The sequence below is a fragment of the Gymnoscopelus braueri genome, assembly GCF_963280865.1.
Source record: "Gymnoscopelus braueri genome assembly, chromosome: 6".
Taxonomy (NCBI): Eukaryota; Metazoa; Chordata; class Actinopteri; order Myctophiformes; family Myctophidae; genus Gymnoscopelus; species Gymnoscopelus braueri.
Genome location: NC_137607.1, coordinates 43,306,548 through 43,332,305, shown reverse-complemented (window position 1 = coordinate 43,332,305; position 25,758 = coordinate 43,306,548). Strand labels below are relative to the sequence as shown.

Sequence of the window (25,758 nt, the reverse complement as noted above, 5' to 3'; positions counted from 1 at the left end):
CTCTTGGTATTTTGGTCTGGTTGTTGTTTGGTAAAGTAGACTTATTTACAGTTCACTCTGTCTGGAAACATAATGAAATTGTGTTGGCAGTAGGCCATGTATGCAAAAGTGCCTAGAGAAATAATAACTAAATTATATAGGACTTGGGAGTATAGTAACATGGCCATTGACAAACATTTTATTTAAAAATGCCACCTTCCATGCATCTTTTTTATTAACACGGCAGTAAAATCAACAAGTACCACAGGATACCTTTTAATGCTAAATATACAAGCGGTAAATGGAAAAAGTAGTCGTCAAATTCACACACCTCAACAACACATGGTTTATACAAGGGTTCCCAAAGTAATCATATTTGAACTGGGGACCCCCCCCCCACCCTGACAAGCACTTGGAATTGTAGGCATTACATTTAGTTTGACTCGGTTCCACAGATAAATATTGTGAAAATAGCCAAATTACAAGCTCACAAGTGTGAGGCGTTGTGAGCTTGTAGATCGGTTATTCTCACAATGTTTGATGTGTATCATGTTCTGTTCTGTTGAAACATGCAGTCGCTAGGTGTGCCACGTGCTGAAATAATTGTCGCCCATCCTGATAAACACTAGGCAAAAATAAAGCTGCCAAAAAATCCCCAAAATACCAGCGGAAATCTCCAAGGTTTGCATCTTTTCATGTTGTGTGAGTCTATTTCCTCTCATTTGGAAATAGGCCTACATGTACTGTAAGTGGTTGAGGATTCCGGTTTGGGGGTTTGAAAATACGGTTGCCCTAGATATTAGAATAAAGATTATATTTAAATTTAAAAAACTGGACTTAGTGTATGACACTAGACAACTGCACATGGTCTGTTTGATTTGTATTCTATAAAGCACTGTTTCCCAAACAGTGGGTCGGGACCTATATGTGAGTCATGGACACATTTTTAAGGGTTGCGAGTAAATACCCCTTTATTTTTTGTTTCCTACATTTTGTTTTTAATTATTTCAAAAGATTTTCACAAATAACTTTTTTCATTAGTTAAAACAAATTCAAACGTTTTTCAAAACAATCCCATAAAAAAATTAAATACATGAATTAGAGGGAAAAATTATACTTTTAAGAACTAGTGAAAATAGCAAATCTGCAAGCTGTGTGACGTGTTGTGAGCTTGCAGATCTTCACTATAGTTTGGGTCCCGGGGAGACATCACATTTCTCTTGGGTCTCGAGCTAAAAAGTTTGGGACCCACTGCTATAATAAAGTATAAAATGCAATCTATCACCAGTGAATATGCATATATATGAATGGCTGTATCTGCATTAATTGATACAGACTATCAACAGTGAATATGAGACTGATATATACTATACAGTGTCGGCCGGCCTTCAACCATGGGTATATGGATACCATATGTACAGTAAATCAACAGTGCATATAATGAGTAATATATACAGTACACAGTCTTATCAACAATGAATGTGTGAGTGAATAATATAAGTGAATCTCTCAATAGTTATCCTCAAAAGGCATCTGTCATGGTTTTGTAGTTGCATCCCAGCAGTCCATGTGCAAGAGACCTCCGCACACCTGCTTGAAGTACAGGTGTGTGTGAGTGTAAGAGTGTAGATATGGGAACCGAACGAACATACCATAATACATTCCTTTTTTCAAGAGCCTTTGATCACGAAGGCACTCGGAGATAACATCCAAAATAATTTAATTACAGACTAAGTCCCTTGGCAAAAGGTGAAAGAACGCCTCAATTGTACCATTTTATCAAGACTTTACTGGGAAAAGAATTAGCCCCGGGTTGTACCTGATCTCACTCTAAAATGGGACATTTACTTGGGACAGGAATGTATACCACTGACTATAACCATCTTTAGACATTTGGTGAATCATTTTCATGCGATGTCTGTAGATTACAATAACCGTCTTAACTTGGGGGTTTCCTGTGGGTATGACTCAATATCCTTTGATTCCTTTCCATTTTTGACTTGTTGCATGTCATTCAGAGGTATAGTCTGTGTATTGTCCATCCCAAGGTCTCCCTGCAAAACAAACCAGAAATACAAATTTGAGTGATATGATTAAATATAATTTAATTTATAATATAATTTTGGGGGTCCTTGACATGAAAATGTTTGAGCACCACTAATGTAGTAACATAAGTTTTTCCGAAAACTGATTTAGAAGACATTTGTAGAATCGTCCCCTCAGGCCTTAATGGGTTAATGGCGCCCACTGCCCACTTACTGTGACAAAAATACCCCAAAGTAGTGGGTACCATATTATTTTATATAATAATAATTATTATTATTATAATTACAGATACCTCCTGACTCCTGCATATTACGACACTTACCGGTACTGTGTACTGTGATCGAGTGTCCAGTTTCTTTTCGTCGTGAAGGTCCCACCACAACAGCCCAGGTCTGATAGTGTTTCTCTTTGTTGCCCCTGTGATTACAGAGAAAACATCAAAAACATAATTATTTTGAAATCTGAGGAGAAGAATTGCATTGCCTGCAATGTTGCCACAGCTATATTGTAGCTAGCACGTGGTGCTGGTAATAAAAACCAGAGAAATCTTCTTACCTGTTGCATAGCTCACCAAGACCCCGACCAGTACCACTGAACCGGTCGCCACCGCCCCGAAGTAGAGGTAGGACATGGAGTAGAAGTCATTTACGCCCCTGGTTCAGGAAAAAGTTATGCACACATAACATTATGTTATAAATGCTGCATTTATATAGCGCCTTTATCCAAGGCGCTTTACAATGATTGTGCATTACATTCACCCATTCACACACATGGCGGAGGAAACCATGCAAGACACCAACCTCATCGGGAGCAATTAGGGGTTCAGCGTCTTGCTCAAGAACACCTCGACACTAACTCTGGGGGAGCCCGAGATCGAGCTGGGAACCATCCGGTTCCCAAGCGGCCGCTCTACCTCCTGAGCCACTACCGCCCGGCAGTTTGTGACTCAAAATCATTCCATTTATCTCTTTCCATTACTTTCTATTTAGAAAGGGCAAATAACTTAAATATACAAATAAATAATTTTATACTTTCCCCAAAAATATATAAATAACGGCGACGCGTTGTAAGTTTGTAGATCTGCTAATTTCTGCTATTTTTGGAAAATGTTATGTATGAAAATATTTCAACATTGAAACGATTATGCAAAATAATTGCAATGACCTCAAATAATTGCGATCAGACGATTATGTAATAATTGTGACAGGCCTAACGAGACGTTTGCTGCTCTCACCCATAGACGCCCATGTCGTGCTGCTCAATATGGACGTCCAACATGTGCGTGACGACAGTGCTGTTGTTCAGTGTGCTGTTCTTATCCAGACACGTCCCTGCTGGGCTGGGCAGGACTCCCATGGTTTCTGCACTTGGCGGATAGAGCGTTGATCCGATGGCCAGCCACAGGGAGACACCGAACCCTGCCGTTACACCTGCAAACACCCCCTAGAAGTCAGGCAGGAGGGACACAAGGATGAACCAGGTTCGAATTCGATCAATGAACCCATTAAGACCGGAGGCCGATTCTAAAAAATTTCTACGATTCTAAATCCTAACAGTTTTCCGAAAAGTTATGTTATGCTATATCAGTGGTGCTCAAACATTTTGATGTCAAGGACCACCCAAAATGATATGTATTTGGCCGCGGACCCCCATCTGAAAATGTTTTGTGACAGGGATCTCCAGAAGCAAAGATTTGAGTTAAAAATGTTTGCTTTAAAATGTATATGTCACAGTACGTTTGGAGAACCAGTACGATTGAAGACAGAGCGCTCGTTTTTAGGCACGGGGCTCCTTCGGGGCGAGGCGGGGCTTTTCGAGACAGGGTTTATTAGCGAGGCTCGCGAGGAGGAGAAGGAGGACGGCGCTGCGAGGCGGGGGGTTATTACGCGAGGCTCGCGAGGAAGAGGAGCCTCCTCCTCCTCCTCCTCCTCGCGTAATAAACCGTCCCGTCCTCTCCTTCTCTCCTTCTCCTCCTCCTCCGAGGAGGAGAAGGAGAGCGCGGAGAGGCGGGGCTTTGATGCGCCGACGGAGACCTGTCTTTTGTTGTTCCCCCCCACATAGCAACCAGGAAGCTACGCTAGGGGAACCATAATATCTATGAGGGGAACGCTGAACACGCGTTCACACGCACGGCGCGCCGACTTAGTGGAGCTTGAGGCCGAGGAAGCGCGCCCTCGCGCCTCCAGGCGCGAGTGCCCGCGCTGACCGGCCGATGCTCCACTAGTCGACTCAGCGCCGTTTGATTTGTAAACCGATAGGGACAGAATAGTTATTTTCATGGATCACTGTGTGTGTGTGTGTGTGTGTGTGTGTGTGTGTGTGTGTGTGTGTCAGGGAGAAAGTAAAACAAAAGCCAGAACACAATAAAAGTATCTAAACAGTCCTGCTTTCAATAAACCAAAAAAAGCATGAGCGCGTGTGTGTGCGCGTGCGTGTGTGTGTGTGTGTGACTGTGTGTGTGTGACTGTGTGTGTGTGTGTGTGTGGCCATATATGTTTGTGCACAAGCCTGGCTTGTGGCTCCCTCTAGTGCTGGGTGGGTGGTAAAAACGAGCGCGCTTTCTTCAATCGTACTGGTTCTCCAATCATACTGTAACATATATACTCAAAGATTTGCACACATTTTCACAATTTTTCTAAAATAGCAGATCTACAAGCTCATAGCTGTATGCTCTATGAGCTTGTATACGCTATGAGCTTTGTGCACTCTCAGAGTTACAGACTTGTAAAGGTTATTTAAGGCTATAGCTCTTTATGTGTTTCTTTCTGGTAATATTATTGTCAACTCATTTGCATGTCCGTGGCAAAAATTGAATTTTGACAAGAATGCTATATTTATATAGTTAAAATCTAAAATGACACTGATGCTTTCCCAGTTTTAATGGGTTCAGTAAAATCCTTTGGAAAAAGTGTAATTAATTCAATATGATCCTGTCTTGCGAGTCAATTTGTTTTTAGGCCCACGGCAGGGCTCTAAGTTGGTGATGTAGGTCAGTCGGTCAGGTCTATGATCCATCCATCACTTCTCCCGTCACTATGGGACACTGAAGCGGAACAGAAAAGTGGGTATGCCGCCTTCTGGAAACCCGGGACTACAGTTATGCACAGAGCCGATTGCAACTTAATTTAATGTTGCACACATTACAAGTCAGTCTGGAGATTAACATGCAAAATAAAGTAGGCTATACAGCCACGTCACTCACCGGCTTGTTGGTAGCTGGGACAAACATCCCCAAAATGAAAGCGCCCAGCAGCGGCCCGCTAACAACACCCATTACTGTGAAAGATCCCTGTGAGGAGGAAACCACTCAAATCAGTAAACTGTTGGTCACTTCTCAGTGGTCATGGCTGACCCCCCAAAATAATCATATTTGAACTGGGGACCCCCCCCCACCTGAGAAGCAGATAAATATTGTGAAACTAACCGATCTACAAGCTCACAACGCCTCGCGTTGTGAGCTTGTAGATCGGTTATTTTCAACGATAGAAATATGAAATGCAGCAATTATGAATACGTACCTGTAGAACGCCCCAGTCTAGGAAGGAGGAGAGGGCAGCCATAGTGATGCAACCAATACCATACATGAAGGCTGCAGGGAGATGGACACATATGGAACAGGATGTGAAAACCACCGGGCTCCAGCTCAGGTAATATGGGCCATATTAAATGTAAACAGAGAAGTACCAGTCATATAATAGACAGCAGACATATTGTCTCTGTCGTGTAGAAACCTCATATGTCCAAAACTGTTACTTTTCAGGATTCAAATTCAAAAGCATCAAATGTAGCAGATCGACAAGCTTGAAACGCTTCGCTTCGCACCGTGTTTCGTGCTTGTGGATCTGCTACTGTTGATGCTTTTGTGTGACGCTGCAGTATGATCAAGTAGGGCGTTAATTTACGAAAAAAACACAAAAAGAGGTTTCTGCCCGACAGCAATAATATCATAATATGCATATCACTCTGCATATCGTTGCTGTCGGGCAGAAACTCTCAATGTTTTCTTTCACAAACCAATCCTAATTTATACTACAAGTGGTGAAATCCTAATCCTCATATAATCTTAATTTATACTTTGCAAAAGTGGCGAAAATATCTGAGATCAGCTATTTCCACTATTTGTGACCTTTTTTAATTTGTTTGTGAAACTTCTCGCCTATAATGCCATGCTTAAAACATGGATGCTTTGTGAGCTTGCAGATCTGCTAGTTTCACTATTTGTGCATGACACCGTTGTCTGACAAAGAATAAGATGACGCTCAATCATTTGTTGATTTTCGATTATTCAATTAATCGAAAAAGTGATCGACAAAATAATCGATAAGATACATTTTAGTTTTTTAGTTTTTTACATAACATTATAATGTTCTTATTTTGATCATAAGACCCAATTACTGAATGTCAGTCTGCAGGTTGAGAGTGCACAAATGGAACCAAATTTGTGCACTCTTTGAGTTACAGACCTGTAAAGGTCATTTAAGGCGATAGCTCTATATGTGTTTCTGGTAATATTATTGTCCGCTCATGTGTATGTCCGTGGTGAAAATAGAATTTTGACAAAAATGTCCAAATGACCCCTGAGCTCTAGTGAAGACTTGTACGGCACTTTCCGTAGCACTTGCCCTAGCCTTGACGACCTTGCAGGCTTATGCAAAGGTTAAAATGTAATTTAGATAGCATGTTACTGTATGTAGACAGATGCCAGGTTCATTTATAGACCTGGCATCCTATAGTGTGTATAGTTTCAATGCACAGATTATAGATTTTTTTATATTATACTGTCTAGACTGATTATATAGGTTCTTGGTTTACCTATGATCCTAGATTACTATCTCTTTATGCATTTGATGTATTACCTTGTCATGTGTTTACCTTGCTTACTGTAAATAGCTCTGGATTAAGAGCATCTGCTAAATGCCTAAATTGTAAATTGTAATGGTAAGACTCATGTTGACCTACAAAGTCCTTTGGACATGAGAATCATTTGCTTCTGGGTTAAGTTGGGCATGTTAGGCTTCAGAAGGTCCTCCATGGTAACAGCTGCCATCGCATTGATGCTTGTTGATGCCGTGCTGAAAAAACACAAAACAAACCCAAAACTAGGTTCAGTGGTGGAAAAACTCTAATTCTTTACTTAAGTAAAAGTCCGGAATTCAAAATTGACTTGAGTAAAAGTACAAAGGTATTGGCATCAAAATATACTTAAAGCACCAAAAGTAAAAGTACTCATTATGCAGATGGTCCCGTTTTGAAAATAGCAGATCTACAAGCTCACAATGCGTCGCGACGCGCTGTGAGCTTGTAGATCTGCTATTTTCAAATAGCCAAAGTTTAAATAGGGCTGAAGTGGTTGATGTATGTTTTGTAATAATAATCAAAATCTACAAAGTAACTAGTATTAAAGTTTTCTAATAATTGTAGTGAAGTAAAAGTACAGAAAATTGGAAATACTCCAGTAAAGTAAAAATGCCTAAATATTTTATTTAAGTACACTACTTGAGTAAATGTACTCAGTTACTTTACACTACTGGATTACAGCTTTCAAAGTTCACAGAACAGTCATATGGAGAGTTTTTTTTAAAATAATATAATAATAATTATTATGATGGTGATCTAGGAATCCGAACTCCTTCCAAGCTTGCACTTTTATGTTTTAAGCGCTGCAATCTTGAACACATTTTAATGCACAAAAATGTAATGTAACCAAATGGACCCCTTAGGTTTTAACTCCTGATTTATGCTTGGTTACACGCAGTGTCACACACTGAAATAAGCCGTTCTACAAGCACACAACACGGGTAATCAAGGATAAAGGGTCCGTTTGCACACTTTTCAGAGTTAGATTAACACTGGGGACTTTACTGTGTAGGAGGGATATACAGATGTATTTTCTTTTTTTCTTTTCAAAAGAGTGGATACAATCTGAATCACCTTAAAGCTGCACTACGTAACTTTCCTCTTGTACCCCGGAATTGAACCCGGGCGGTTTCCTGCGCAAGTAATTTTTTACCATTGAGCTAATAGAGCCGGCCTGCCTGCTCGGGGGATACATTGTATCTTGACCATCAGGTCAGAATTCATGTCAGATCCTGTGTCTAGGTGAGACATAATCTAAAAGTCTCAATAGAAGAGCAGGGAGACAAAATACAACCACCCCAATTGTATAAGTTATATTGTATTAACATACTCAGTTAATAACAATTGTATTCTAAAATAAAAAATAAAAAAAGTTACATAGTGACTGAGGCTTTAATTTATGTGCAAAGATGTGTTTGGATGACCTAGTGCAGTTGTGTGTTCTACGAGAGGAGTGAAATACTGTACCTCAGGGTCCCGCTGTATGCACAGGCCAGGAAAAGACCCGGGAAGCCCGGGTGGTCTTGAAATATGTCCAGCACAAAGTAGGGCATGTACTTCAAGACAACACAGAGTATAACATGAATTTGAAATATTCGTACTCTTACCTCTTGATTTTACATGATCTTTAGGTCAAATGTTCTTTTTGAGGTCATATGGTGGCAAACTAGTGTCCCTATTCTGGTCATAATAATAGGTGAACATTCTGCGAAAAATGGCAGATCTGCAAGCTCACAATGCTTGTAGAATGGCTATTTCTTTTTAAGAAAAAAAGGGGGAAAAGAGAAGGGACCAAGTATAGAGCCCTAGGGGACCCCAGTTAATGAAGTATAGGGTTTATGGGGTTAAAAGGCATCTGTAAATAAATGAAATATTTCACTTTACTTGAATTTTATTGACTATACTTTCTACATTTTCGCAATTAATTAACATCTGTGGATCACTGGATGACAAACAGTGCTCTAACTAGGGATGGGACGATATGAACATTACATGTCACGATTATTGTGGCAAAAATAATTGTGATAGGGATGGGACGATATGAACATTACATGTCACGATTATTGTGGCAAAAATAATTGCGATTATCGATATGATAGCGATAATCAAAATTTGCTTAAAATTTTAAATGCCACTTTTGTTAACCACTTGAACCTCCAGCATCCCTATTCTGGGGGGAACCCCCAGAATAGGGATGAATAGGGATGAACCCCCAGAATATCCCCCAGAAATCCCCCTATTCTGGGAGTTATATATTATATATATATAATCCCTATTCTGCCGATCTACAAGATCACAATCGATTTGTGTAGAGTGAAATAAGATGCGCTCTTTATAGGTCCGTTTTGATCGAGTATGGAGGGTTTAAGTGGTACTGAATTTGCAACTCAACAAAAGAGAATTCATCCTAGTGTATGACGGAGGACAATTTCACGATAAATTAAAACCTCCGGCGATACGATTATTGTGAGCGTTTTTTTAATCACGATAAACGACAATAACGATTATCGGCCCATCCCTAGCTCTAACCCTATAGCAATATTAGTGCTAGTGGTACTCCTCTTGTCTACCTGATCAGGAGAGGTGATCCTCCCAGTCTTCAGGGGATCACAGTTGACGTAGTAGGCATACATGACGATGCCACAGATGGCTGCGCTGCTCACGATGCAACACAGGCCCACTTGGTTGACAAACAGAGCCCTGCAAACAAACACAAGTCCCATCTGTTGTAGAACATCTGAGATTTACAGAAACGTGTCCATGCAGTCATCTTCAGTGGACTTGACTTCCAAATGTCTTCACAGGAATTCCCTAAAAATGTGACCAGACGACTGCAGTTGTCTTTTTTTCAAATGTCCTTTTATAATGTGTTTATTTTGTTCTGTGTCTTGATGTCTTACTGCTTAATGTTTTATGTAAAGCACTTTGAATTGCCTTGTTGTTGAAATGAAATGAAATGTTGTGCAAATAGACTTCAAATAAACTTGCCTTGCCTTGCGGGCAGAACGATTAATCACACTGGCACCGGTCACCTTATAACCTTTACACACACTGCCAGTCTGAAGTCAGAAGCAGTATGTGTGCTGAACAATGCCAAGGACACTGGCATAAGTCACTTTACAGTTTTTGCATGCACATGGACGCTTATAATATTGTTTTTATAACCTAGGAGTCGCAGAGCGACGTGTTGCGAGCTTGAAGATCTGCTATTTTCGGTTATAAGTTATTTTAAGACGAAAGAGTATTGAAATGGTCAAATTAGCAATAGGATAGAGGCATCTTCCATAAACGTGAATGGTCTCAGAAATGTAATAAAATTAAGAAGTTTAAAGCCTCAATGTGATTTCTTCCAACTGGTTGGCTGCAAAGTAGAACAGCTTGGCAGCAACATAGGTTTAATGATAATACCAATGATAACATCATCAATAAATTTTCAGTCATGAAATTTTACTTTTGCTTTATTCCATGAAATACATAAACGGTCAAACTGTCAAACTGTTCTCTTAATTGATTGTCTTTTACTAATTTTCTATTTTTCCTTGCTGTTACTACGACTACGACTACTACTACTATTGTATGGTATTGAAGGTTGAAGGCAGTAAACTGACCACTTGGCCTGTCGCTCTGTCTTGCAGGAGATGTAGCGTTGGACTTGAGACTGGTTGACTCCGTACATGGACAGCCACACCAGCGTCCCGCCGATGTTCAGGCTCCAGAAGGTGTAGCGCCGGTGCGGGTTCATATCAAAGCTGGTGGACAAAGTTCAAGCAATTATTCAACTGCCAATATTCCTTATTTGAAGAGAAAAAAATGGTGCTGCGCTCAAGGCACGATGCGGATGGTCCAAACACTTTGCATGTTCAAAGATGGCAAAATAAACCAAAGAGGCATTTAAACAGTTTTGATGAGGGGTTGTGGTCATCATCATTACACTGACAACAGCTACAGGCTTAAATGTCTGTATTCTTGTTATCAGGAACCTTCAGATTCCCATGCATCCGTTCAACCTCCTGAGCTATTGACACCCCCGTTTTGTTATTGTTCAGTCCTTGGGCCAGACCAGATATCGGTACCTTCCCTGATGGCCATTAGTGTGTCAATGGATGGATGAAAATAATGCACATTGTAAAGCGCTATAAAAAGCACTGTAAAAAAAAAACTATATCAATGCACCAATTACCATTTTAACTGGGCTAACGTTAGTATGGGTGCCGACTTAGGAACACGTAAACCATTTCATGACATCACTAAATACAATAATCATACCATGGACGGTTTTCAAGTTTTTATAACTAGAAACGTCTTTGTTGTGTTGCTTTTGGCATTGTCAACTTTTAGTGCCTGAGAAATATTTAACCAATGACAAGTGCCTGTGACAAATAATACGTCCTCCCCATTTCCTGAAAAGTAGCAGTTTTGAACATACTGTACAAGCGTTTCCCGACAGCGATGATATGCATTGTAATAAAGACTTGTAGAATGTTGTTACTCATTGAAATTAATGCGTGATCCATTGATGGCGATCTCCAGGACCCTGGCAGGCCCGCCGACCAGGATAGTACCCTGAATGAAGATAGCCACGAAGCCTGACAGCATTACTATGATCTGGAACACATCGGTCCAGATCACCGCCTTCATGCCACCCTATGTAGAGAGGACACACACACACACACACACACACACACACACACACACACACACACACACACACACACAGACAGACAGACAGACAGACAGACAGACAGACAGACAGACAGACAGACAGACAGACAGACAGACAGACAGACAGACAGACAGACAGACAGACAGACAGACAGACACACACACACAAAGAAAGACGCATGAGTCTCTACTTATACGCGCGATTGTTTCACTTGCTAAAAGTAACCAAATGTAAATTATGACTTAAATTCGATATGAGTGATTCCCAACCTGTGTATATATATATATATATATTTTTTTTTATCCCACGGTTTTTGTAACCCATTCTTTTTCACCCGGTGCCAATTTCCTAAGTGATCCTGGGCACTACACCAGCCCTACACCAGCGCGACACCAGTCCCCCACAGCCTAGGGAGGCCAGGGCCGAGCTCATGCCTCCTTCAATGCATGAGAGCCAACTGACCTTCTTGTCACCTGACAGGGGAGAGTTTCCCTGGTAGAACGTAGCGCGTGGAAGGAACACGTTATTCCAACCAGTTCCCTTTCCCTCCATCAGGCGCCCCGGCTGTCATGGGGGAGGCGGTATATGTATATATATTTTTAAATGTAAAAATAATTAACTTTGAAACTATTGAAAAATGTGTTGTCATACCGATAACTAGGAACGTAAAACAGGGAAAGCATCTGTGTTGCGTTGGCTATTCAAAAATAGCAGATATACAAGCTCACAGCACGTCACTTCGTGACGCGCTGCGAGCTTGTACATCTGCTATTTTTCAACATTTTTGAAAAATCTTGAAAGTGAGAACTACTGACTTAGAAGGCATTTGTAGAATTGGCCTCAGGTCTTAATGGCTTTAAGTATTGTTAGTTCCATTAATCCAAGCTGGAACACAATCGATTGATTCATCATTAAAATAAGCATGCACGTGGACCATCTGACCACTTAGCATGGCGGCCATTTTAAGATGGGTGGGCCGCGAACACTTCAGAGAGTTTCAAGTGGGCCCCTGATGCTCAAATGCATTGCTTGTCTTATCCCCATTATGTGCAGACAGACAGCCAGGGAGAGGCTCTTGTTGATGTAGAATATTGTATAATAATTTCAAATGAACCACAGACGGTCTCACCAGCGTGGTGTAGAGGGTGCAAATGATCCCTGTAGAAAACAGTGAAACCCACATGTTCAGGCCAGTAGCTGTAATCAAACAGAGAACAGAAGAATCACACAGACAGTCTCTATTGTTGTAGTATGTTTGTTGTACTACACCACTTCCTGTATTTGCAGACTATTTAGATGAACTAGGTCAATGTACTATCTACTGTAATGCGGGCTATTATGGTTATTATCTATGCTATGTGATGAATAGAGGGTAACTAGCCACTAAATACTGCGCTGGCGGACTGTGCTAGAATTTAAACCAGGTATAAGCTGGTCCAAAGCACAATCACTTTCTGACTTGTCTACCTAAGATAGTAATATGCCAACAATGCATCTAACCTAACCTCATTTTAAGACCAACACCCATGGGTCAGTGACGAGCACAAGTACATTCGGTACGTACACAACGTGGGCGCTTGGGTGTGAAAATGACAGACTGCGTTGGGTGTATCTTCCAATGACAGCTGTGCTGTACTTTTGTGCCGCATTGCGCCGGGTGTAAGATAGGGTAGGGCCCTAAAAATTATAATTGGCAACCCCAAACATTTATAAACTAGAAAGGTGCCTCCATCTTTCTGTCTGTTTAGGGCGTGTGGTGAAAATATTGTGGGGTTGTGCGCCGTGTATGAAAAGGCACGAGACAATGGGGGTAAGGAATATAATAAAGCACATGTCATTACGTCATTATGGTGCAACCAGTGGAGAGTGTACACCTTGAAAAGTAATGTGTCATATTGTCGTGATATCATTTCAATTCATAGTGTAGGCTATGCTCTGGTCTATGAATTGGCCCGTGTAGGCCCTACATGGGCTAGATTGCTAGGCTCAGAAGCAAAAAGTGTCATGACATGTCAGTCTTTTGCACACACCTTCAAATAAAGTGTTATGCCTACTTTATGCTCTGTCAAACGACAGTGTTGCAAGCTGAAAATAGCAGATCTACAAGCTCACAAGGCGGATGCTATTTCAGGTGCGCAACACTGGCGTACAACAAAGAATAAATCAGGCTTTGCCAACCAGCTCATAATCGTTATGACAACAGCTCATAATCCTATACATTACCTTGGTTGAGAATCAAGGCTGGTGCATAGATGACTATTCCGGTATAGAGCAGCTGAGGAGAAAGAGATAGATTATTATATGATGATATACAGTATTCTTATAATATGTTAAACAAATATTTTAGTTTGGTCAGTTAAATATTGGAACTGGTAGCCTACTCCTCTTAATAAGGGAAGTGGCATTTTCAGTTGCAGGGGTGCAGTGGTGCTGTCAGAAGAAACATATCGTCTCTGTCGGGTGGAAACCTCATATGTCCAAAACTTTTCAGGATTCAAATTCAAAAGTATCAAAAGTAGCAGATCTACAAGCTCAAAACTCATCGCTTCACGCCGTGTTTCGAGCTTGTAGATCTGCTACTTTTGATACTTTTGTGTGACGCTGTGTGATCAAACTCTTTGCCATGCCTTTCGGCCTGGCGGAGACAATAAGAAAATGACGCATCCCTTTTTCAAGGAGAGGGGAATGTTGTGACATTCCTGCAGCCATGTGGGTCACAATTGTGTGTGTGTGTGTGTGTGTGTGTGTGTGTGTGTGCGTGCGTGCGTGTGTGCGTGTGTGTGTGTGTGTGTGTGTGTGCGTTATGTCTTACCGTTGCAAGCAGAAACTGCATAGTGCCGAGCAGTTGCATGCCTCTGCCAAACCTCATCTTCAGATACTGTGACAGACACAGTAGACACACATCAAACGCTCATCTCTCTGCACCCACAATATTCAACAGGTGCATCTCACATTCCTTCATCTTCAGTACAATCAAGGGGCATGAAACCCCCTAGTTTGTTTTCCATTTCAGGTTAAAAACTACAGCAGATTAAAGGCTAGTATACAACACAGCTGCGGCTACTCAAATGAACAATGGGTGAAGGCCCTGAAACAGAATGATTCAGCCTAGGGTTTCATTCCCTTTTAAATAAACACTAGTGCGTATATCCTCTACTTTTCAGTCCGCTCCATCCGGGTACTCCTGTGTTTATTCCTACTAACAACATCATTAGCCTACATGTTTTGAAAGATTATACTGTATATAATGTGCAACAATCAACATTATTTGAATACTGAACTGTAAACTGCATGGACAGACCAGTTTTTATATTTACCCAATACCCATTATATTATCACATCACATCATGGCTTAAAGCAGTTTATACAAGAAATATTATATCCTAATGTATGCAAGTATAAATAGTAAACATAGTATACAGCAATGCCTTTAGGGGTTCCAGGGGGTCCCCAGCGAAATGTGTTAATATAGCATCAAGACACTCTTGATGAAGGTCCAGAGGGACCGAAACGTCTGTCAATTTGAAGAAAAAAAACTGATGCTGCTGAGCAAGAGCAATGTACGGGATGTTTGTTCATGAAACAATTTTTTCATTATTGCTTCAGTTAATATAGCATCAAAATCCGTTTAACCACTGTTATGGCCCTATGAGGCCTCATTCTGTGTTTTTCATCACCTGTGCTGAACCCTTTTTGTAGCTAGCATTCATTCCTGTTTACTGTCTGTAGGCGGTGTGCCATGCCTTATGCTTGGTGCTTAACTAATAACTTTAATACTTAGTGTTTAAAGTACAGACCAGGGAAGCTTGGTACTGGTGCTGCCATTTCCTTTATACCCTTTTTGAACATGTTTATGTTTAGTTAGGGAGTGTAGACTGACTGACTGTTTTTGTTTTGTTTTGTGTAGTTTAGTTTGATTCCTTTTCAGGTAGGGTGGAGTGTTTTGTTTGTTGTGTTTGGCCGTGGCCACATTTCCTATATTATTTGACAATTTGGCCAATGTTTGAGTGACCAGTTTTTATAGTATAGTTTGTTGATTACTTTTTATGCAGCAATGGCGTTCTTTTTTTGCGGGGGGATTAAAAAGTCAAAAAAATAATAATTATCACTTCACTGTCATCTGGGGACCCCCCAAAAATCAAGTGCACAGGTTTGAGAACCACTTATATACAGTATGCGAACCTGGTTGGTGCTGCTGAGGCCCAGCCTGTAGAAGATGGGGAGGAACAGGAAGGCGGTCAGGATGGAGTTGAGGGTCTGACCGAGGCACATGTAGAGGAATCTGCTGCCGTAGCGGAAGGCTTCGGTGGGGACCCCCAGGACCTGGATGGCCGACATGAAACTGGCGCAGAGCGACAGCCCGACCGGCACGGCCGGCAAGCGCCGCCCACCGGTGAAGAAGTCGTCGGCGTCCGTCGACTTCTTCTTCAGGGCCTGGAACAGCCCGATCATCATGGAAACCATGAGCATGGAGCCGAAGACCGCATAGTCTGCCAGGACGAAGTTGTTGTTGACCTCGGAGGGGTCGTTGTCCAGACGACCTTCTTCCATGTTTTCTATTCTTGATGCCCCACTGCCTTAAACTGCCCAAACAGATAAAATGCAATTACTTACCTAAAACTTTGAACAGTTGCACAAAAAAAAAACTACAAACTGACGCAGTGTGAACTTGTTTCGCAATTTTGGCTAAATTGGGCATGACACTATCATACAATAAAGTATAAAATAGTGGTTATACAGCAGTTTTAATGAGAGAGACTAAGTATAAGAGAACGATGCCAGCACTCACGTTGTATCCCTCAAGTACTTATTTTATTTCACTTGAAAAGCAAACAGGCGACAGGCAATCAAAGGAGGCGTTTCTGCCCAATGCCTTCCTCAGCGTAATGCTTACGTAGAAGAAGGCACTGAGCCACAACGCGTCCGTTTGATTGTCTGTTTACTCTTATAGCCAACTTGGACTTCTGGAGCCGGAGTTTGTCTTATCGTTTATGTTTGACTGTAGTTGTGCATGTGCTCGCATTCCTTCTAGTTTAATGAGAAACTAATCAGACCAAAGTCAGTTAAAACACAAACTTATTTTATAAATGATGCATTTGTTCAAATGGACAATGACAATCCCGGAAAAGGATTTATATCACAGTTAGTACACAACCATCTGAATAACCACACCATGCAAGGCAGAGAGTTTCACGATCAAAGTGGGTGATGATGTCATCAAAAGAAAGGATGAAATTACCTACCTGGGCTCCATCTTGGAGGCAAACCTCTCTGGTAACAAAAACGCCGAAAAAGTGATCAAAAATGTCAACCAAACAACACGCTATTTGTGGAGGATTGATCGTCTAGTCAGTAAGAATACTCTGAAGATTCTTGCAGGGGCCCTCATTCAAGGTCATTATGATTATGCATGCACTTCATGGTATCACAACACCTCCAAGGCCTTAAAAACAAGGCTCCAAAACAAACTTGTAAGGCTACTTCTTGGCCTCAATCACAAAACCCATCTAACCCCTGCTCATTTTGCTAGGATTGGATGGCTTAGGGTTGAGGAGAGAGTACAGCAACTTGCTATGGGCCTGGTCTTCAAGATACACCACAACATTGGGATCCCCCTGTTTGTCAAAATACTTCCAAAATGTTAATGAAGTCCATGATCATAACACCAGAGGCAGCTCCACAAATCATGTTCAACCCAGATTTGGCTCAACTAAGGGAATGAACTCGTTCTCATGCTATTCATCAAAAATGTGGAATGCCCTACCAAAAGGAGTAAAGGAGTGTAAAACCCTACTCACTTTCAAAACTGCCCTAAAGATACACCTTCAGGAGGCTGCAATTCGAAAATGGCCCCTGTCTAAGTCTTAACCTACCTCCCCCCTTCATTTTCCTCTTTTGTATATATATATAGTTTTCTCTCTTCATACCAGTAACCTGAAAGCTGATTGTATGACATTCTGTATAGTAGTGTGTATATCTGTCTGCCTCTTATATGTCATCATGATTTGTGTGCATGGGGTTCTCATCTTAAACAAGCTGCGTGTTTAATGAGAGTTCCAGTTTAGTAGACCTTGTATTGTGAATTTGTACTTCCATGTACTGTTATGTACTGTCATGTACTATTCTCATGTCTTAAATAAACTACATCAATCAATCAATGCATAAAGGTATAATAGCTTACTACCACTACACTAATAGCACCAGAATCATAACACTGTCACAGCTCATTAAAACTGGTCATCAGTTTCATCCGACTAACCAAGTTCAAAGTCGGGTTGTGGATAATAAGCTTGCTTTAGTTGTTCTCTGTGCAGGTCAGTCCATTTGACAGGCATGTGCGATCTTAATGTCAGTTTGTACAACGCACAGTACTTGTAAGTACTTGCATTATAGCAGCTCCAAGGCACGTCTGACCTACTGTAGGTGACCTAGGTCAAGGGTTCCGTAACTGTTCAGGCTGCGACCCGCCAAAATAATCATATTTGAACTGGGGACCCCCCCACCCTGACAAGCACTTGGAATTGTTGTTACATTTAGTTTGACTCGGTTCCACAGATAAATATTGTGAAAATAGCCAAACTACAAGCTCACAACACTGCGAGGCGTTGCACACACACACACACACACACACACACACACACACACACACACACACACACACACACACACACACACACACACACACACACACACACACACACACACACACACACACACGCGTCAGGATACATATGTGCTAAGTGTATGCAGTCACTCCAGGTCAATAGCATTTCTCTATATTGGTGAATGCATACTCGCCTCTTCTAAAGCACTGCTTCTCGACCTGCTGGCCCTGACCATGCATTTAATAATGTAGGAAAGTGAAGATTTGTTTCCTTTTTTATTCATAATTTTATTTTGTTTTATTTTGAAAAAGCTTAGTAATTTGGTATTTGTGTGATATCAGTGAACATTTAAGGCTTTATGCTTCAATTCCAAAAGTACTTTGAGCTTAACAACTACAGAAGAGGATCAGCTCACGCTGCGAGGCGTTGTGAGCTTGTAGATCGGCTATTTTCACAATGTTTGCCTCTTAATTACGTAGTATTTGACAATTTGGCCAATTTGGTATTTGTTCTGCCCTTACAATATGTTTAGTATAGAGTCTGTGGAAGTCATTAAATTGTAACTTAAGAAATGTGCAGATACCCTGTATACCCTGTACTGTACTGTATGTTGGTTTGTTTACTGTTGAGTGAGAAAACAATGTTGCACATCAAGCTAATCATCTGGGGACCCCCCAAAATAATTTGGGGACCCCAGTTTGGGAACCACTGACCTAGCCTAGGTGTGGGCCACAGACAGGGATGAGGGTAACAATGCAAAGGTCCATTATGGCATCATCAGTGGCAATGTAAAAGGACAGTTCTACAGTATATACTGAAGGATCGTTCAGATCCTGTGTTCTGGTTTGAACACTTCTGGTTGACAAGTGGTACTGCCCTGAAGGTCAAAATGAAATGTCTCCCCAGAGCAAGCAGGCAGGCTCTATTAACTCAGTGGTTAAAACTTCTGCACTTGCATGGGGGACTTGGGTTTGAATCCGGGGTTGGCCATGCAAGTTACATAATTTAGCATCATTTATATAATTATGTTGTTGCCTATATGTCCACACAGAGACTTCCCACGCACACAATATCATACGGTATGTCACAGGGAGGTCAGACATCTACCCAGGCCTGGGGTCACGCACACGCACACGCGCACACGCGCACACGCACGCACGCACGCACGCACGCACGCACGCACGCACGCACGCACGCACGCACGCACGCACGCACGCACGCACGCACGCACACACGCACGCACACACACACACACACACACACACGTCAGGAGCATTCAACATTCTGGATACATACATACGTGCTAAGTGTATGCAGTCACTCCAGGTCAACAGCATTTCTCTATATTGGTGAATGCATAAATTATATATATTATATAGTTTGTCAGAATAGCTACAAATTCTAGTCAACGGGATCCGTCCTCACCCCTTTTTTCAACACTCAATATACTAACCATCTTTAATATAAATATACTCCAAACATGTATATTCACCTATAAAACAAAATATCCACCTCCCAGGTAATTTCAAACTGTACTTCCAGCCAAATTCCAGCATTCATTCTTACCCAACCAGGCAAGCGAATCAACTACATGTCCCACTATGAACCACCAACAGGGGGCAGTTCGCCATAAAATATAAAGGAGTTTCACTATGGAATGCCCTTATGCCCATTTCCATCTAGTAGCTACCACATCCTCCCTAACTACACAAAAGAAGCCTAATAAGTAAATTGAATACCCGAGTGGATAACTAGATACATTTTCTAAATCACTTAATCTTTATTATGTTCACATGACTATATACTAGCATCATGTCTTTGCCTATTTTTTTTTGTTTTGTTTTAGTCTCTCTATATATATATATGTATATATCTTTTCTTTTTTGTTGTTGTCTTTAGTTTCCCCCCCCCATAAAGCCTGGTGCCCATTCACTCTTTACTGCTTTGGCCCTCTCTGCATGCATTGGCTTGTCTGAGCAACGTGACGCGTTGTGAGCTTGTAGATCGGCTATTTTCAAATTGTAAAAGTATATAGGGCTGAAGTGGTTAATGGACGTTTTGGATTAATAATAATCAAGATCTACAACAACAAACGAAAAAACATCACATGGATGCACCTGGGACGTATCATCAGTGTTGTAGCCTGGGGTCATAGGATGTTTCGGGTCTCGCAACATACACCCTCACCCAGGTGACCCAGCCAGGGTTGATCAAGCCCCGACTTCCGTCCCAGGTAGCTACCCACGGTCAGTCCTAAATAGGGAAAGACAGGGCCACTCAATACGCTTGTCCGAAACTACTCTGCCAGGAATGGGGGAGAGCGGAGGCTCTGGCACGTGGAGGGGCAAGGCTCTGTGGATGGCCTCCTGGCCGGGCTCCTCCTCCGTCTCACCAGGTCCAGGACCTGAGCGTTGCACCAGACTCCCCCGCTCCAAACATTTCATTCTGGTGTGATGGTGTCTTGGCCCGTGGTGGTACTGCAGGCCCCCTTTGCGTCTTGCTTGAATGGTCCTCCTAAAGGCCTCACCGTGGATTTGTTGGGCTTCTTCCTCACGGAAGACACAGACTGGGGCGCCAACCCAAACTGCTCCCGGAGTTACAAAGTAACTAGTAACTAAAGTTTTAAAATAATTGCAGTGTAAAAAGTACAATATTTACCTCTGAGATGTACTGGAGTAGAAGTATAAGTATCAAAAACAATGATATACTCAAGTAAAGTAAATAATACCTCAAAATTGTAATTAAGTACAGTACTTGAGTAAATGTACTTAGATACTTTCCACCACTGTGTGTCAGTTGCAGTGTGCTGTGTGCACCAAGTGTGTAAGTGTGTTGTTTTTACCAACCCAGTCTCCAGACCAAAACTTCGTTGTTTAACGATTCTGCAAAACGTTAAACAAGAACGTTTCGGTCTGGAGACTGGGTTGGTTTTACAGTGTCGTAGTGAATTGTTAGAACCTTCACACTTACTAACCCTTCTTTCTTTCTCTCTCTCTCTCTCCTCCTCCCTCCAGTCTCACTGTTGCTACTCTTACCAGCCTGTGCTGGTGTGCAAGTGTATTTTATGTGTTGGTGGTTGGGTTAGAGCTTTTTACCAATTTTAGATTGTGATAAATAAACAGATCCTTTTTTTTCTTTTAAGATATTGTTTTTGGCTTTTTCTGCCTTTATTAGATAGTATGCAGTAGTCTGACAGTTGCTGCTTAGCAGAAATGAAAACTGTAATAATATATTTTAATTACAGATATAAACAAATATGTTGTTTTTTTCTTTTTTACGGAATCGCTTTTTTTTTAAATAGCCAATCAAGCTTACAGATTTGCTATTTTAACTATTTCTTAATTTCTTTTGCCTATAATGAGACGAAAACTAACACTAAAATCGATGTATCGCCCCGAGACCAGTGATGGAAGAAGTACTCACATGTTTTACTTAAGTAAAAGTATCAATACCCTATTGCAGAAATACTCTGTTACAAGTACAAATCCTGAATTAAAAATGTACTTGAGTAAAAGTACAAAAGTATTTGCATCAAAATATACTTTAAGTAACAAAAGTAAAATTACCCATTATGCAGAAGGTCCCATTTCACAAGTTTTCACATGTATAAAATGTATAAAAATCCTTGGAAAATAGCAGATCTACAAGCTCACAACACGTCGCAAAGCGGAGACACATTGTGAGCTTGTAGACCGGCTATTTTCAAATTGCCAAAGAATATAGAATATATATTCTTTAACGTATACAGTAGGTGGTTTCGTAATAATGATAAAAATTAAGTAACTAGTAACTAAAGTTTTCAAATAATCGTAGTGGAGTGAAAAGTACAATATTTGCTTTGAGTTGTAGTGGATTAGATAGTAAAATTATTGAAAATTGGAAATACTCCAGTAAAGTAAAATATACCTAAAAATTTTACTTAAAGGGATAGTTCACCCCCAAAATGACCTTTTTTCCTAACGATTAGTCACCCCATGGAGACTTGAATTCATGGATATTTATTTGTTTTTGTCGCATTCCTAAGCCAATAATTTGATGACCGGCAGTGGTTCCAGTAGGAGACACAAAGAGTCTCCTACCGGAACCGCTGCCTACCGATCCACTGGTCATCAAATTATTGGCTTAGGAATGCCCATGTTTTTTTTTTTTGCGTGAACTATCCCTTTAAGTACAGTACTCGAGTACATATACTAAGTTACTTTACACCACTGCAAGCTTGTAGATTTGCTGTTTTAACTATTTGGGAATTTCTCTTGCCTAGGCAAAAACTATGGATAAAATTGATTAGTTCGATGAACTGTTGCAGCCCTAATTCGATGATTGTGGAGTAGTTGTCTGGGTTGAGACTAGACTGCACACACTCACCTTGATCACCTGCTCCCCATCCAGTCCAGCTCTCAGACACTGTCTGTCTGTTGTTCCTTTATCCACAGACTGCAGCACAGAAAGCTCCCCGACGTGCCTGCCTCACCTTAAATGACTTTTTTTTAACTGGAGCTGCTGGAGGAGCTGCTGGAGGAGCAGGGAGGAGCAACAGGAGAGAGAGACACAGGAGAGAGAGCCGGAGCTAAGAAGGACCACACTACTACAGTATATGCTAATGCTGCATAGAGACCAGTGCATTTCAAAGTGTGTGTGTGGGGGTGGGTGGGGGCATTGGAAACGGGGGCGGGGGAGGAAGAAAGAATGGTAAGACTGTATATTAAGGTTGGGTCTGGTGCATTTATAATGCGCTTATAAGGCGTTATAACACTTGTTATACATGTGTGTATATATATATATATATATATATATATTTATACGCACATATACATAATATTATACATATACATTGTCATGCAGGACAGTGTAATTAAAAACATTATCAGAGGTCATTGGAGGAGGCTTGTGTTTCAATTCCGAATGTACTTCAAGCTTTACTACAGAAGAGGATTAGCTCACTGTCCACAGACTCTTTCAAGAGACATGTATGAAACACACATGTGAACTTCTGGATGAGTTTTCAGACAGTAAAAGTTAAAAGTAATTTACCTTTTGTAACGATGTAGGCCATCTCTGTGAGAGTGAAATTGCCACACTGGCTGCCTGAAGAATATTTGTATTATATAACAGTATTATGTACAGGGCAATGTTGGAGCCAGAGGATGACATGAGACTCTGTCCTTGACCACATAGTCAAGAAAAGACAGACATGGACCTTTAATCATGCCATGGACCACTACTTGAGAAGCAGTGCACTAAATGATCTGGTGGTGACCTAAGATGACGAGTCAATGAAGTCAGTAACTGAGGTCAAGAAAACAGAGTTAGAATCTTAAGAAGGGAAAGGGTCATCATTATTAGGAAATGAGCCAGTTTAATGGCATGTGTTTATTCACTCATACAAATCAGTATAGTATCAGTTAACATGCGTTTAACATGGAAAGTTGGATCAAGTAAGAGGAATAGATCAGTGGTTTGTTCTCAATCTTTTTTGAGCTCTGGACCACTGGCATATTTCAAGCAATCTGCAAGGGCCACCCCAACCCACCTCTAGCTAATCTTAGCCCACATATCCCCACCCAACACAACAGTGGTCCCCAGGTTGATTGTTAGTCAGGGTGGTGGTGGCCCCTGGTTCACAATCAGTTGAAAACCCCTGGATTAGATAATATGGTTTGGTTACATTTAACCCATTAAAACAGGAGAAGCATCTGTGTCATTTTAGAGTTTAGCTTTATATATAGCAGCATACGTTTTCCAGAAAACTCTTAGGATTTAGAACAGTGGTCCTCATAAATAACAGATCTACAAGCTCGTGAGCTTGTACATCTGCTATTTTTGAAGGTTAATATGTATAATATATAAAAACTTAAGTGTTTAAAAAATGTGGAATCATTTTGAATTTCTTAACACAAATCTTCTCTTCTGGGGTCCCTGGTACAAAACATTTTCAGATGGGGGGTCCACTGCCTAACAAATATCAAGTTTGGGGGTCCTTGGTACGAAAAAGTTTGAGAACCACTTATTTAGAAGGCATTTGTAGAACCGGCCTCAGGTCATAATGGGTTAAACATGTAACCAAACCCTGAACCCCACTTAAAATGATACAATTATAGACGCACTTTACCCGTTGCTGTACCTGCTGTATTCAAGCATGAGTCAGTTGATGCTTCAAATCACTGGGGTGATTCATTTTTGGAACACAGTTCCTATATGGAACACAGTTCTTATATGACGCAATCTAATATTTGCCTATGGGATGTCCAATATAACAAATAGCTGTGTGACTGCCTCTAGAGGCAGTGATGTCAGACTTCGGTGCTCTATACCGTATGTCCTGTATTGAAGGGAGCTTGCATCCACTGATGCGCTCAGCTGTCCGCGTGACCCTCTGCATTGCTTTGTGGTTGAGGTCAGTACCGTTCCTATACCAGGCAGTGATGCAGCCAGTCAGGACGCTCTCCATTATGGCTGCGGGCTGTTGTAACAGCTGTTATTGTTGTTTTGTATCTTTGTCTCTCACCCCCTCTATCTCAGACGGCAGTCCCCACCAAGAGCCTGGCTTGAGCTTTCTTCCACCGTTGCCAAGTGTCACGGCCTGATACTCAGCCCCTCGGCCATCTGCCTCAGTTTTGGACATTTACTTATCCTGTTCTGTTTGGTTTAGGTGTTCTATTCTCGCCTCGTTGATTGTTTATTGTTCAGTATGTTGTATTGGTCCTCTTGTTCTGTGTTAAATTATTGATGCGTTTCATGTGTTGCTTATTTTTGTAGTCATATTCTTGCGTTTTCCTGTCTTCCATTGTAGTTGTTACCTGTCTTGTCCAGCGTGATCTAATATGAGAGTGACGACACTTTACTTGCGTCGACTCCCATTGTAAGAATGGAATGCAGAAATGCCCGTTCTATCTCAATGGTATAGTTCCAATGTTTGGAACTATAGCCCATAGCGGCCCAACTCTCTCTCTATGGGTCTGGTCTTGTCTCACCTTCCCTGATGTTGGTTCATTTGTATCACCTGTGTCCTGTTTAACCCCAGCCAATCCCTGTGTTGATTGTCTTTGAGTTTCACCTGTGTCTAGTTAGTTCCATGTCTATATTTACCTAGAGTATTTGTCAGATTCTACTGTTTTGCATTGTCTGTACAATAGGTGTGCCCGTTTCTGCCACTCACTGGAGATTAACACATTAAGACCTGAGGCCGATTCCACAACTGCTTCTAAACCAGTAGTTCTCAAACTCCCCAATGTATTTGGCAAGGGGGCACCCTCCATCTTAAAACATTTTGTGCCAGGGACTTGGACCATTTACTTTACCAATGCCTCCTTAAAGTGTCACGGTCTGAGCCAGGGCAGAATGTAGGACCCAAGTGCAGGATGAGGCAGAGGCTGAACGGGTCAATTCAAAGTGTTTATTAACTCAATAACTGGGCATGCCAACTAAAGGAACAGCACTCATGACACAACATTTCACAATGAACAAGTGCAGTGTAAACACAGGGGTTAAATAGACAGGGACATAACAGGACACAGGTGATCTCAACAGACAATCAACACTGGGACAGGCTGGGGGACTAAGAGTACACAGGAGGAGAACATGACTAATCAAAGGGTAAGTGAGACAAGA

At 41.3% G+C, this 25,758-nt stretch overlaps 1 protein-coding gene across 1 annotated transcript; it reads right to left on the bottom strand.

The window, feature by feature from the left end:
• Positions 1–1,904: 1,904 nt before the first annotated feature.
• slc5a5 (solute carrier family 5 member 5) lies at positions 1,905–16,096 on the bottom strand (the record flags this gene model as incomplete). Its single annotated transcript, XM_080430600.1, has 15 exons — positions 1,905–2,033; positions 2,348–2,442; positions 2,581–2,678; positions 3,260–3,468; positions 5,228–5,314; positions 5,544–5,614; positions 6,985–7,097; positions 8,350–8,438; positions 9,453–9,582; positions 10,491–10,631; positions 11,372–11,526; positions 12,675–12,742; positions 13,769–13,820; positions 14,358–14,423; positions 15,728–16,096. 15 exons carry the CDS (start codon positions 16,094–16,096, stop codon positions 1,905–1,907), a joined length of 1,872 nt encoding a protein of 623 aa, XP_080286726.1.
• Positions 16,097–25,758: the final 9,662 nt, after the last annotated feature.